Source organism: Artibeus jamaicensis, unplaced genomic scaffold (assembly GCF_021234435.1).
Source record: "Artibeus jamaicensis isolate MK-2021 breed Jamaican fruit bat unplaced genomic scaffold, CSHL_Jam_final contig_2170, whole genome shotgun sequence".
Lineage (NCBI taxonomy): Eukaryota > Metazoa > Chordata > Mammalia > Chiroptera > Phyllostomidae > Artibeus > Artibeus jamaicensis.
In genome coordinates, this window is record NW_026521445.1 from 4803618 (window position 1) to 4817738 (window position 14121).

The 14121-nt window shown below is 42.9% G+C and overlaps 1 protein-coding gene across 2 annotated transcripts in view; it reads left to right on the plus strand.

Annotated features, from left to right (window-relative positions):
- The window catches only part of KCNH1 (potassium voltage-gated channel subfamily H member 1), a 317432-nt gene that overhangs the window by 48356 nt on the left and 254955 nt on the right, over positions 1-14121 (plus strand). For both annotated transcript variants that reach the window (XM_037136985.2, XM_037136986.2), the window contains exon 5: positions 7497-7615. In XM_037136985.2, coding sequence (XP_036992880.2) covers positions 7497-7615 — 119 coding nt within the window. The remainder of the gene's footprint in view (positions 1-7496; positions 7616-14121) is intronic.

Here is a 14121-nt window from a genome sequence, read left to right on the forward strand (position 1 = left end):
ACCTGTGATATCATCAGAATCTTTCTGGGTTTTTACAAGACAGCTGTCAGTCACTCAAGTGAGGCAGTCCATGCCACATTTACCTTTTTACATGTACACTTCTTCGGATTTGACTGAGTTCTAGCATTTCCAAATTGCTGAAGTAGGCTTTCGTTTATTTCTGCCTGTGTGGTTGCGTAAGTGTGCATCCAGTTAATTTATAACACTTGAAACGTGGTATGAATGAGCATGAGTAACACTTCAGTCTGTGAGGTTTAATCAGCTGTGGCCACCAAGTTGAGCACTCAACTCAGCCCCATCGCATGTGGGCAGTTTATGGAACACCAGTGACTGGGAAAGGATTTTTTAGAACAACTGTACCCCTGAAGAGGATATGCAAAAGATGGCATGTTACCCCAAGAGGCTTGGGATTAGAGGATGTCCCAGCACCTTTTTCCGTCCCTCTTCTCAAGTGATCACTCCTGATAAGAGGCTAGGGGCGAGTTCCTATTGCAGTGCGTCCTGGCTCTGTGGTGGACTGCCCAGCCCCACAGGGGAGCTCCGCACCTGCGGTTTTCCGACGTGCGGCAGAGAGAGGAGAGTTGAATCCCGAGAAGTCAAACTGGGGCACAGTTATTCTCGAAGTCATCAAACTGTGATTGTTAAATGGGCATTATAGGAGGAACTAAAAAGCATTAATTATGTGGATGCTCTCTCAGGGGCTGGGTGCTTTGAGGGTATTTAAAATCCTGGCACATTTGGACGCTCACATTTACAGAGCTCAGAGAACAATGCTGTGTATACCAGTGCATTCTATTTTTTTAAACTACCTGATAGTGTAATAAATCAGCTGCAGCCTGACTTTTTTTGGTTTTTAGACTTCAGCAGATGTAAAACCTCGCCGCCAGTGTCTTGGCCTCCTGCCGCTGCCTTGTCTCCTGCAGATTTGTGATTCCCTGATTTCTTGTGTTTGACTTGAGGATTTCTCAGTGCAACAGCTATTACGTGGCGGTAGACTCAGTTTCAATTAAGTGTTATCTTGCTACCACCTAGAAAGGCCACTTGCTCTTTTAAATGAATAAACTCATAAATCATATTTTTAAAGGCATCAGATATTTTGGCACTTCTTTTTGCCAGTTTTCTCTTAACAATTTAAAATATGTGATTTTGTTGAGTTGGACTATGTTCTTATTATCACTGCTGGGACATTTTTAGGTGACGTGGAGGTGTTGTTTCATAGAAAAAGGCATACTCAACAGAGAGTACTCATCACATGTCACCTAGTGTCTGCATCTGATTTTCATGAAACCTGAAAGAAAAGTCATGTTGTGTGTGCCAAATGAGACTCCCTTATGTGAGTGACGTGGTGAGAGTCACTTAGGTTTATTTTCCAGAAATAAAATGCTCCACTTCATTTTATCTGCCTCAGTGATATATTTCCTTTTTGATACAGTGTTGGTGTACACACACACGCACACACACACACACACACACACAGAGACACACACACATTACCTTTTAGCCAAGGGAGCCAGATATTACTTCTCTTTGTCTGTGAAATAAAGAGTAGTACACGTGGCTTGATTTGTAAAAATTTAAAGCACACACCACACACGTGTGCTCTAGTCCTCCGTGTAGATGCCCTGCTAGTGCTTCGTGCCTCACACCTTCTCCAGGACGTGTCTTCATAAGCCTGTCCATTGGAAATGCCACGGCAGGTGTGTGTAGGCTTTCACTTGTCATGTCACTGTGCCCCTGGCCCATGTTGATTTGGTGATCTGATTAGGACAAGGTCAGATTTTATACTAGTCTGTTTGTGATGGAAGACCATGATAATTCTCCAGGCCTTGTACATCGTAAGCCTATAACCTGCAGCTCTGGCCATGAGGACCTCATCGAGATGGAAAATGTGCTGCCCCGTGGCTGGGCTGCTCTCTGCCTTGACGTCTCTCCTTGGATGAGCTCTCGAGTTGTGGGGCTTCAGATCAGCCCACAGATCTAGTGGGGCTTCAGCACAGCCCTTCCATCAGCATTTAGGGTCTTAAGAGTCTGGACCCAGGCTTGTTTCAAGTTCACTTTTGAGCTGGAATGAAAGGGTGGATCACCCAAAATCCCAGAAAAATCCCCAGATAATTGCTCTTTGGTGTGGCAGCGCGAGATGTTGTCCCACCATCGGATTAGTCTTTTATAAAAGTCAGTTGTGCTCCAGTTGTTTCTAACCGACTTTGTTTTCTCTGATCATGTAGTGCCTAACTTTGGGCTTGGGAGTGGGGTGGGTGCATCCTAACACTGGATTCAAGATGCCACTTGGTGCCTAGTATTGTCCCACAAACAACCCCCAAAGGGTTAAACACATGACAACAGTTTATATAACACCCAACACCAAGTAACTTGCCTTTTCCCTGGAGCTCCGAGCACAGGCGATGAGCCCTGGGAGCCCTGAGCCCCCTCTTTCATTAATGTTCCCATTCTCACGATCCTTTCAATGAATGATCCGGGCCCCTGACCCTCTCATCTCCTCTTTTCTGTCCATCTTGTGGCTTATTCCCTTGCACTCTGACAGTAAGTGCCCACAGTTGGCATGGAGAAGGAATGAAGGTCAAGCCAGGTTTGCTGTTTGGTAATAGCTCTGATGTGTGTGTGCGTGTGCACGTGTGTGTGTGTGTGTGTGTGTGTGTGAAGGCTGAATGAGAGAGTAAATGGGAATTCTTGGCTGAAATGAGAATCTGTGATGTTCCAGGGGTTTCATTTGTTTCTTACCTCTTGCTTTTCTGATATTACGGGCAATTGGGAGCAGCCTGCAGAATGTTTCTCTCTATCCCATTCTCCCTTCTGAGCCAAGGAGCCTTGGGCGAGTGTGTCGAGAAGAATCCCTGTATAAGGCTCAGGATCTTTTCTCTGCATTGCTCACCAAAGAATGAGTCATCCCTCTTCTTTTTTCCCTCTTATCCCACCAAGTAATCTCATATTAAAGGAGCAAATCCATTTTCAAAGATACATGTATTGACTTCTAAATTTATAGTTAAACCTGAGCCAAAAGCAGACAACAAAAGGAATGGAAAACTCCAGAGGAGATTTTTGAAGGCCAGAGAGGTAGAGTATTTGGAAGAGAGGGTTCTGGCTGGCTGGTGTAACTGCCAACCCGTCTGTCAGTGCCTTCATGTGAGATACTCATGAGGCGCTCTTGCGAAAGAAACACAGTAATGGACACAGGCCACAGACCCTCTCTCCCCTCCAGTATTAATGCTTATTTTGTTCCCTCAGGATGATGGAAAGGTGACGATTTTCTGATGGCTACTTGGAGACATCATTGTAGATTTCTGGTTATTTGTACCTTAGTAGGGAAAAGAGGGGGGAGGAAGACTCTAGGGCATTTAGGCAGTGTCCTTCCTGGTCCCATGTGTCTGCTGTTCTCTTCTGCACATTGGGTTATGGCACCAGCTCCTCTAAGAGAATCTAACTCTAGCGATCAGGACAAGCCTGGCCTCACAGCCTTCCCACGGGGGTGGGGAGACCTTACAGGAGTCCTCTGTAACTTCTGCTCAGAGGGACTTGGCATGACAAGGGAGGGCCTGTAGATTTGTCTTTTCTGGTACCCCTGGACCTACAGCTCATCCCAGAGCCCTCTCTTCTGGCCTGCGAGGGATACAGGCTTGTGTGGGCTAAAGTAGCCTAGTGGGGGACTCACCCCAGTTGAAACCTGCAGCCATTGTGGGGTCAAGGAAAGGGGGAGGGTCCTTGCTGAGAATGGAGAAAAGACCCAGTGAGTACTTTTGAGTGACTGTTAGATTGTGCATTATGCCCCCCTCCTTCTGTCCCTTTCCTTTCATGCTTCCCCGCCCCCTGACATCATCCTCTCACCTGAAGGGGACCCAATAAGTGTGTGCCGAATAAATAGGAGTCTGCCTAAGGAAAATGGGTGTACACTGGAGGGCGTGGGCAATTTTGCTGGGGGTAGAGCAGTAATAAGAAAAGGCTTCCTGGGAGGAGGGTATGTCAGCTTTCTTTCTTTTCTTTTTTTTAAGTTATAGGTTACTTTCAATGTTATTTCGTATTGGTTTCAGGCATATAGCATAGTGGTTAGACAAGACAATCACGTGCTTTACAAAGCGTTCCCCCGATATTTCCAGGACCCACCTGGCACCATACATAGTTCATACAATTATTATTGACTATTTCCCTATGCTGTGCTTTACATCCCCATGACTATTTTGTAACTACCAATTAGCACTTCTTAATCCCTTCACCTGTTTTCATCCAGCCCTCTTACCTTCCCCCACCGCAGCTGCATTTTCTAAACTAGGTTCTCATTGGGGTGTCCCCTCCCTGTTGGCTGATTGGATAGCAGGAGATTTGTTTTTTCCAGGGATGTTTCTCCTGATTGCTCCGCTATAAGGGACATCGTTGGTCCAAATTGTACATTTTATCATCTATCAAACCCTTTGGCTTCTCTGCCTGTGTTTGTAACTTCATTGCATGGCTGTGACTGCAGCCACCCAAACCAGGAACCCAGAGCCACCAGGGTTGCCTCTTCTGTCCCTCTGCAGCCATTGCTCACCCAGCTCTATAGTCTAGCTGTGTATCTGTTCTCGAGTTTCCCCTCGTTGCCTGGCCCAGGTTAGCACCTGGTCTAGGCCCACACAGTGTCTTGCCTGGATCCTGACGTCCTTTACCTGTTAGCCTTTTGTTTTTATGTGTACTACCCACACCGCCATGCTGTCCTTCTTAAAAGAACTCGGTGTACGTTCCCTCCCCATCGTATTTCAGCTCCTCCAGTGGTTCTCCCCGGGTTTTAGGATGAAGTTCAAATCCCTTAACTTGCTGTCTAGGTTCTCACCATCTAAGTTCGGCTCAATTTGGCCTCTGACAGCCTCGTTAGCATCATGTCAGGCCACTGTCAGCCTCTCCTGCAGGCCACGCCTGCTCACCTGACCATGTAGATTTCTTACTCTTCACTGACAGACATATTACCCAATTTTGTGATTTTCTGCCTTCAGAGATGCTCTTCCTTCTGTGTGGAATGTCTGTCTCTTTGAGTTTTTAACTCCTACCCATCTTTCACAATTTTGTTCTCATGTAACCTCCTCTTGGAGGCCCTCCTTGACTCCCCAGCCTGGATTAGGTACACCTTCTCTGGACAGTCTGGGCCGTAGTGTTCTTTACTCACTTCTGTCGTAGAACTTAGCTTACCGTTTGTCGTGTTTTTTACTTATTTATCAATCTTCCCTACTCACGTGCATGCTCTTTGTAGCCAGAGTCTGTATCTTCTTCATCTGAGTGCTTAGCCCTCTGCCTGGTATATAGTAGTTGTGTTTATAGAATTAATACAGGAATGAATGAAGTTCTGTCATCTGGCGAGGTAAGGATTCCTATTAGAAAGTGTCTGCAGTTCAGAAAGGAAAACATGGGGGTGGAATTTGGGGGAGAACTTATTTCCTTCCTTCAGCACAGGCAGAGTCTGCCCATCCTGGTAGAGGTGTAATGGACAATTTCACATTGCTTCATCCAACAGTCATTTGCCTTCCTATGCCCTCCACTCAGCCAGCTCTTTTGGGGGTCACATTCTCGAAAAGTGACTCAGGGCTCAGGCAGAGAGTGAGAAGCTAGCCTGAGCCCAGAGAGATACCCACAGGTCCAGGGATCTTTCATTACATCCTTTTGCGCTGTATCAGCTGATGGACCAGGGCTGCAAGCTCCCTGCCGGGCAGGGTCTGGGGTGTCTGCTCTTCCATCTCCTCACCATTGGTCCCAGAGTATGGGTCGTGGTGGAGGTGGTGGTGATGGTAGTGGAAGGTGCGGTGGGAGGGGAGTTGCAGAAAACCCTTGTTGATGTTTGCCCGTACAGCTATTATTTTATCTGATTGAAAAACATACTTTCTGCTCTTCTTGAAAACTTTGTAGAACTCAAACCCAGACCAGCAGAGTCTGGGTTGTCCCTTCCTGTTTACATTAGTGGAACCCCCCACAACCTGACCACCACACTCGTCTTTCTAAGCTGACTCCAGCGGGCCCATATTTTTGCTTGCCAGCATGAGAATGTATGATAAAAAATTCTACTATCTTTTATTAAAGCCCAGAACTTCTGGAATGTGATAAAAAGAACTTATTTGCTATTCTTGCCTTACTGACAAAAATTTATCCAGATTGTGATTCTTAAAGCTTGTTGCAAAGACAGGGCCATTCTTTCGCTTAATGGCACTGTCCTCCTGACTCTTAGTTTGTCCTGGAAAGGTGCTCCAGGGTAACACTTGGCAGATGAGAGTTCTGCGGCCAGGTGCTGAATACCGCCAAACCTAAAGGACAAAAAATAAAATTGCCTTGTCCCACTTTTAGCTGTCATGTAAAGATACTTGCATGCTCTGTTTATTTTCTGGAGACCCTCCACCCCAAGCTTGGCCTTGAAAATTCCAACAGGCTTTTAGGGGTTCCATGAGGCCATTGCCGTGGTCATGACCTTGATGCAAAGGGGTTGTTGTGTATTGGAATGGACAATTGTCTTTGGGGATCTTTAAAAGATCGCTCATACGTCTTAAGTTCTTAGTAAAGATTACTCAAATGTCTTTGATTCTGGGTTTATAGCACGGGCTGGATTAGAAAAAGATCAGCATTTGACTTGTCCTGGAGACCTAGTACAGAGGCCAAGGAGGCCTCAGGCCAACATGTTTCAGCCCGTCAGTCAGAGCCCACTAGACTTAACTCCTTTGTTTTACCAGGCAAACATACCCTGCTTTTAGGCAGGTAGAATATTTTCTTTTCTTTTTATAGATGAGATAATTGAGCCCAGACAGCTTAAACAACTGGTTGGAGACCACAAAGCAAGCTGGAGGCAGAGATAGGACTTATATCCAGATTTCTTTCTTGGGCTCTGGATACTGTGTTTGGTACTAGGCTCTCAGAGTTTCTAGTTTGAAGGGGACCTGTCACCAGCCATCATTCCCCCATCCCAGAACAGACTAGAATCTGCCAGTGCTTTTCCCCACCTATCCACCCATTAAATTCATTTCTTATTCTCCTAGCTTTGGAGCATGCAATGCAAGGAATGGCCATGGGATTACCTGGCTGTCCATTTAAAGCCTGGAACTAGCTGGGTCTCTGCTAGATCAGACTCGGGGCTGGGAACAGACTTAGTCAAGGCAGAGAGTTGGAGAAACACCTCGATTGCCTCTAGTGTCTGGCTGAAGAGCCTTGGGCCAGAGTGCGGAGATCTGGGTCCTAGACTGTAGTGGTCTAGGCACTCTGTGCCTCGCTTTTCCTTTTGGAGACAGGTACTAAAACCTGCCCTACCTACTTCACAAGTTATGATTAGGATAAAATGGCAATGCAGGGGATAGATAGTAAATGCTAGAGATTTAGGTGAGCCTCTGTGCTTTTCTGAGCAGTGAACCTTTGTTGTTCCTCCTGGGAGCTCAGGAGGACAAGGCGGGTGTCTGCTGCTGACAGCATAACTTGCAGTGTGAGTGTCCATGTACCTTTAGGATGTGCTTGAACTTGTCTTTTTTCTCTTCCACGTGCTCCAGGCTGGGGGAAGTTCGCTCGACTGACCAGAGCCCTGACAAGCAGCAGGGGCGTCTTGCAGCAGCTGGCTCCAAGTGTGCAAAAAGGCGAGAATGTGCACAAGCACTCCCGCCTGGCTGAGGTAAGGGCAAGGGGTCTGTCTATCATATACACTTCACTTCTCTGCGGTTTGGGGGCTGGAAAAATTATACAAAGCAAGTGTGCTGGTTTGGAGGGGACTTTCAGGGTCCCTAGACTCTTGTCCTGGCTGGGCTACACGCTGCAATGTGTGACTTTGGGTAAGTGATCTTTGCAGCTTTGTACTTTGCCATATGTAAAAGGTACTGGGGACAGCTCTCTCCTAACATGCTTGAGCTTACAAGGGTGTCAGTTTGTTTTTTTTTGAAGGAGTATGGAAGGAGCTGGAAGTGCTATGTATACAAAAGGGATTGTACTGTAGACCATAAACAATTTTTTAAATTTGAGCCATACATACTACCAAAGGAAAAGAAGATACAGGAAGCAAAAAGAAAATAAAAAATCACCTATAATCCCACTAGCCAGGGTGGTGTTCCCCCTTTTGCTGGGACAAGTCCTTGGGTGATATTCAGTCTTCCTGGTATCCCATAACTTAAATGCTTAAAATATGTAAACTATCATTAACACAGCTTACATTAGATGATGAGGGGATAAGAGAGAGAAGACAATGAAAGTATTTGCTTAACATATGTACACATGTATATGATATATATGTAAACATTCATAACAAAATAAAAAATACTCATAACTCTTAACCTGCTCTATGGTTTTCTCCACTTGGTGCCTTCTAATGTACTACGCAGTTTATTTATTCATTTGTTTGTTGTTCACTGATACGTGTACACACTGAAAACAGTGTCTGTCTCACAGTACAGGCACATCAGTAGTGTGTCTTTGTTCTGATTGATCAAATGGATGAAAGAAAGGAAATAATGTTAGTGTTTTTATGTACCTGTCTGGCATAAGAAATTGCTCATTATTTGGCAATGTGAGGCAAACATCTGGTTCACAACATAGGGCTGGTAAGTTTTAGCTAATTTGGCTAGAGGCTTACCAATTTTATTGATCTTTCTAAAGAACCAGCTTTGATTTTGTTGATTTTCTCTAGTGGTTTCCTGTTTAAAATTTTATCGATTTCTGCTCTAATTATTTATTTCCTTCTGCTTACTTTGGATTTAATTTGCTCTTTTTTTCTAGTTTCCTAAGGTGGAAACTTAGCTTATCAATTTTTGATCTTTATTTTTTCCTAATACATGCATTCAATGCTACAAACTTCCCTCTAAATACCGCATTCACCGCATCCCACAAAGTTTGATAAGTTGTGTTTTCATTTTCATTTGCTTCAAAATATTTTTGAATTTCTCTAGAGATTTCTTTGCTTCCATATGCTATTTAGAAGTGCGTTGGGATTTTACAGCTATCCTTCTGTTCTTGATTTCCAGTTTAATTCCATTGTGGTCTAAGAGAAGACATTGTGTAATTTCTATTCTTTTGCATTCGTGAAGGTGTGCATTGTGGCCCAGAACGTGGTCTGTCCTGGTGAACGTTCCAGGTGAGCTTCAGGAGAATGCATATTCTGCCACTCTGCTACTGCTTGTTCATTATAGCCGGTTGATTGGTGGTGCCGTTGAGTTCAGCTAGGTCCTTGCTGATCTTCTGCCTGCTGATCTGTCCATTTCTGATAGAGGGGCGATAAAGTCTCCAGCTCTAATAGTGGATTTGTCTATTTCTCCTTGCAGATCTGTCGGTTTGTGCCCCATGATTTTGATGCTGTGTTGTTTGGTGCATACACTTCCGGATTGTTCTGTCTTCCTGAAAACGGACCCTTTTTCATTATGCAAAATGCCTTTCTTTGTCCTTGATGACTTCTTGCTCCAAGTCTGGTCTGTCAGAAATTAATATAGCTACTTTAGCTTTCTTTTGATTAGTGTTAGCATGGTATATATTTCTTCATCCTTTTATTTTAATCTATATGTATATTTGTATATCAAATGAGTTTTTTGTAGACAACATATAATTGAGTCACAGTTTTTGATCCCCTTTGACAATCTGTGTCTTCACCGGCACATGTAGATTATTGATGTTTAAAGTGATTATTGATATAATTGGATTACTATCTAACATATTATACTAGTTATTTTCTATCTGATACCCTTGGTCTTTGTTCCTATCTTATCTTCCACTCTTTTCCTGGCTTTTGTGGTTTGCATTATTTTATATGATTCTGTTTTTACTCCTTTCTTAGCATATCAGTTATATTTCTTTTCTTGCTTTTTTATTAGTGATTGCCCTCAAGTTTGCAACATACATTACCAACTAATCCAGTCTACTTTCAACACTATGCTGCAAGTAATATATAATTGCACTATGCTGCACTATGCTGCAAGTAATATAATATTTCTGATCCTTCTCTTCTGTCCCCTCACCCACCTTTTGTCATTTATCCTGCTTGGTGTTCTCTGAGCTTCCCAGATCTGTGGTTTGGTTTCTGACATGAATTTACAGAAATTCTGTCATTATTGCTTCAAATATTTCTTCTGCTTCTCTTTCCTTCCTCTGGTATGCCCATTACCTGTATCTTAACATCTTTTATAGTTGCCCCTCAGTTCTTGGATATTCTATTCTATTTGCTCGAAGGGGGGGTCCTTCTTCTCTTTGTTTTTCACTTTTGGAGGTTTCTATGAACATATCCTCAAGCTCAGAGACTTTTTTCCTTTGCTGTGTTCAGTCTACCAATGAGCCCCGTAAAGGCATTCTTCGTTTCTGTTAACGTGTTTTTAAGCTCTAGTTTTTCTTTTTGATTCTTTCTTGGAATTTCCATCTCTCTGCTTACAGTATCTATTCATTCTTATGTGTTACCTTTTCCATTAGAGCCCTTAGCCTATTAATCGTAACTGTTTTAAATTTCTGGTCAATAATTCCAACATCCGCAAGTGTCAGGGTCTGGTTCTGTTGTGAGCTCTGTACTTCAAACTGTGTTTTTTTGCCTGTTAGTATGCCTTGCAGCTTTTTGGTAGACAGCTGCACACGATGTACTGGATAAAAGAGACTTGGGTAAATAGGCCCTGAGTGGTGTGCTGGTAAGGTGTGGGGGAGAAGAAGCATTCTATAGTCCTGTGATTAGCTATTTCAGTGGGCCTGCACCCTGGGATCTGAATTCCACAAATCTATGAAAGAAAAAGGGAGGAAGCAGTCTTGGGCAAGGGAAGCCTCAGACCACAGTGCAGATGTGACAGAGGCCCTGCCATCCCTACAGGGAGCTCTGCAGCAGAGACGGCCAGCTAGGGGAGTCCCCTATGGGGACTCAGCCACCTTTATGTCCAGTTATTGGCAGGTGCTTCACTGGGAAGCTCAGGTTTCTGTCCCTTAGGAAGCTAATAGAGATCTATCTGGTAACCGCATACCCTGCACCTGGGCGGGGAATCCTTCCTGGAAGTGGGATCTGAGAGGACAGAGCTCTGAGTCTGCCACCACCTTGTTGCTATAACTCATTCCACCTTCATAGGGAGGAAGTTGTGGCTGGTGGACGATTTACTCTGTGGCCTTCGTATGGGTGTGACCCTGCTGGGGTTTGGTCTGGCTGGGACCCCTCTCATGTCAGCCTCTCTCTGCATGGAATAGCTGTGGGGAAGATGTGGAGGGAAAACCACCTTTTCTGTCATATCCTCTCTCTTCCTCCCCATGAAGGAGCCAGGTCAAGGTGTAATCCGAGGTATGCGGGTGTGGGGGCTGGAGCACAGGCACATCCATTCAACTGTGTCAGGGCGAGTTAGTGCTGCCCCGCTCACAGCTGGTGACAGTCACCAGCTCATTACAAGGGCATCGGGTAGTTGCCATGAGTGCTTGTTTTCCATGTAGGTGACGGGAGTAATGGACTGAAACAACTCTACAGGTTACAACTCATTTGACAACTCATTTAGCTGTATGATTCTGGGCAAGTCATTTCGCATTTGAAAGCTTCCATTTCCTCTTCTTCCTTCTCTTCTAATGCAGTAGGAAGTGCAGATGAGACCACGTGCCCACAGATGAATGAAGCATAAGGGAGCTAAAGGATGCACGCAGTTTGGCTTTTAGGAAAGCCCAGCAATAATAGTTTAACACTAAATTTTAATCTCCAGTTCCTTATACATATTTAAAAAACTTTCTTAAGTTTCAGAAAGAAAACAGATTTTTAAAATCAGATTTTAAAACATAGAGGTATCTAAAGTAGAAAGCAAAAAGCTCACTGTTTCTTAGAAGTAACTGTTTTTAACAGAGCATGTGTTTTAGTACAAATATTTGTATATTGGATTTATATTGATTTTTTTAAAACAAAAATGTGCATTATACTCTACATATTATTTTCCAATTTGCTTTTTTTCCACTTACTGGCCTCTTTGGGATATTTTGCTAAAAGCACATATTCCCTTTATTTTTTCTAATGGTACCTCTGTATTCTGTTGGATGACCTACTTAGCTGTCCCCCAGTAATGGATGTTCAGGTTGTTACTGATCTTCGGTAATTACAGAGACTGCTTCCGTGAATCTCCTTGAATGAATATTCAGAGTTGTAGAGAGTAACATTCACTTATTTACACTGTCTAGATAGTAAATGTTAGCTCCTCACTTCAGATTCTCTCTTTTTTTAAAATTAAAACATTACAGGTAAAGTTTAGGTCCTCTTAAAAGTCATTCCCAGAAATAGTCATTACCTTGAAGTTGTGTCTGTTTGCTGCTGGATTTTTAGTGTTTTTATTACTTATGTATTTATCTGTAAAACATATATAGTATGATTATGTGGGGTTTTTTTTGTGAATTCACACAAATTATATCGTGTTGCTAATCTACAACTTGAATTTTACACCTAACATTTAGTTTTGAAGCTTTTTATTTTGCACTAATTATAAACTCACAGAATGTTGCAAAGCTAGTACAGAGGGTGCCTTACCCTTCACCCAGCTTCCCTCAGTGGTACCATTTTCTGTAGCTCCAGAACCACATCAAACCTAGGAAACTGACCTGTATAGATTATTGTCAATGAAACTAAAGGCCATATTCAGATTTTATCAGTTTTCATATGCACTCATTTGTGTCTCCGTGTGTGTAGTTTTATGCCATTTTATTTCATGTGTAGCTTCTGGTAACCACCTCTATCACCAAAATGCAGCCTTGTCCCACCATCACCAAAGAACTCTGGTAAATACCCCTTTATAGTCACACCCACATGCTTTCCCTGCCCCCTGGAATCCATTGGTTTCTCTCCATCTCTAGAATTCTGTTATTTTGAGAGTGTTATTATAAGGGGAATGATACAGAGTGAACCCTCTGACACTAGCTTTCCCCAGTGTGGTGTCCGTGAGATCCACCCAGGTGCACGTAGCAATGATTTGCTCCTTTTTCCGGTGTGTGGATATACCACAGTCTGTTTAACCATTCACCCATTAAAGGATATTTGGGTGTTTCCAGTCTTTAGCTATATGAATAAAATTGCTGTGAACATACAGATTTTTGTGTGAACGTAAGTGTTCATATCTCTGAACTAAATGCCTCTAAGCATGACATGTGTGTGTGTGTTTGTGTATGCACAGAAGTGCCTATTTAGTTTTATAAGAAGCTGCCAACCTCTTTGCCAATTCTAGTTGGTTGTGTCAGTTCACGTTCCCACCAGTAATGTAGGAGAGATCCAGTTTCTCTGCATGATTGTCATGATTTGTATTGCCACTCTTCTTTATTTTGGCCAATCTAAGAAGTATGTGGTAATATCTCACTGTGGTCTTAATTTGTATTTTACTCATGGCTAGAGATGCTGAACATCTTTTCATGGGCTTGTTTTTTAGCTATATATTATTCTCTTTGTTGAAGTTCTTGTTTGTTTCTTTTTACCATTTTCTACTTGAGTTCTTTTATTTTTTACTGTCAAAAGGTATACTGTTTACACCCTTTAGCAGCCATGTATGAGAGACCTGTCCATTTCCCACGTAGCCCTTACCACCTGGTACTGTTAGGGTTCTAAATATTTCCAGTCTGATGGATAATAATATTTCAGTTTGATTTACATTACCCTGATTACTTGTTAGGTTTATTAGCCTTATGTCCCTTCCTCTGTGTATTTTCCTTTCATATTCTTTGTCCATTGTTCTGTTAGGTTATTAATCTTTTCTGGTGGATTCTTCCTTTTATTATTGATTAATATGTTATTTGTGTACATATTTTTACTCTAATTGATACTTTTTCTTTATATTATTCTGACTTTCTGTGACTTGGTACTTGCCTGGTATATTTTTTCTATGCCTTATTTTACACTCTTCTGTGTACCTCTTAATCCATGTGTATCTGCCTCTTGTTTTTAGTTCAGAACAATGTTAGCCACTTCGAATTCTTACAGAACACTTAAACTCTACACCACTCTAACATTATGAAGGCATACACATGTAAATTATACTTACAGACTCATCTAATAGCCCTGAAGGTGAGAATTCCTCTTGTACAGATTTTGAAATCGAAGCACAGTTAGTAAGCGGTAGAATTGGCATTCAAATTCAGTCTGGCCTAAGATACTGTGTTCCCAACTACTAGGTGGGAGTAGATGGGATCCACCTTTTCTCAACCCATAAGGGAAAGGAAAAATCC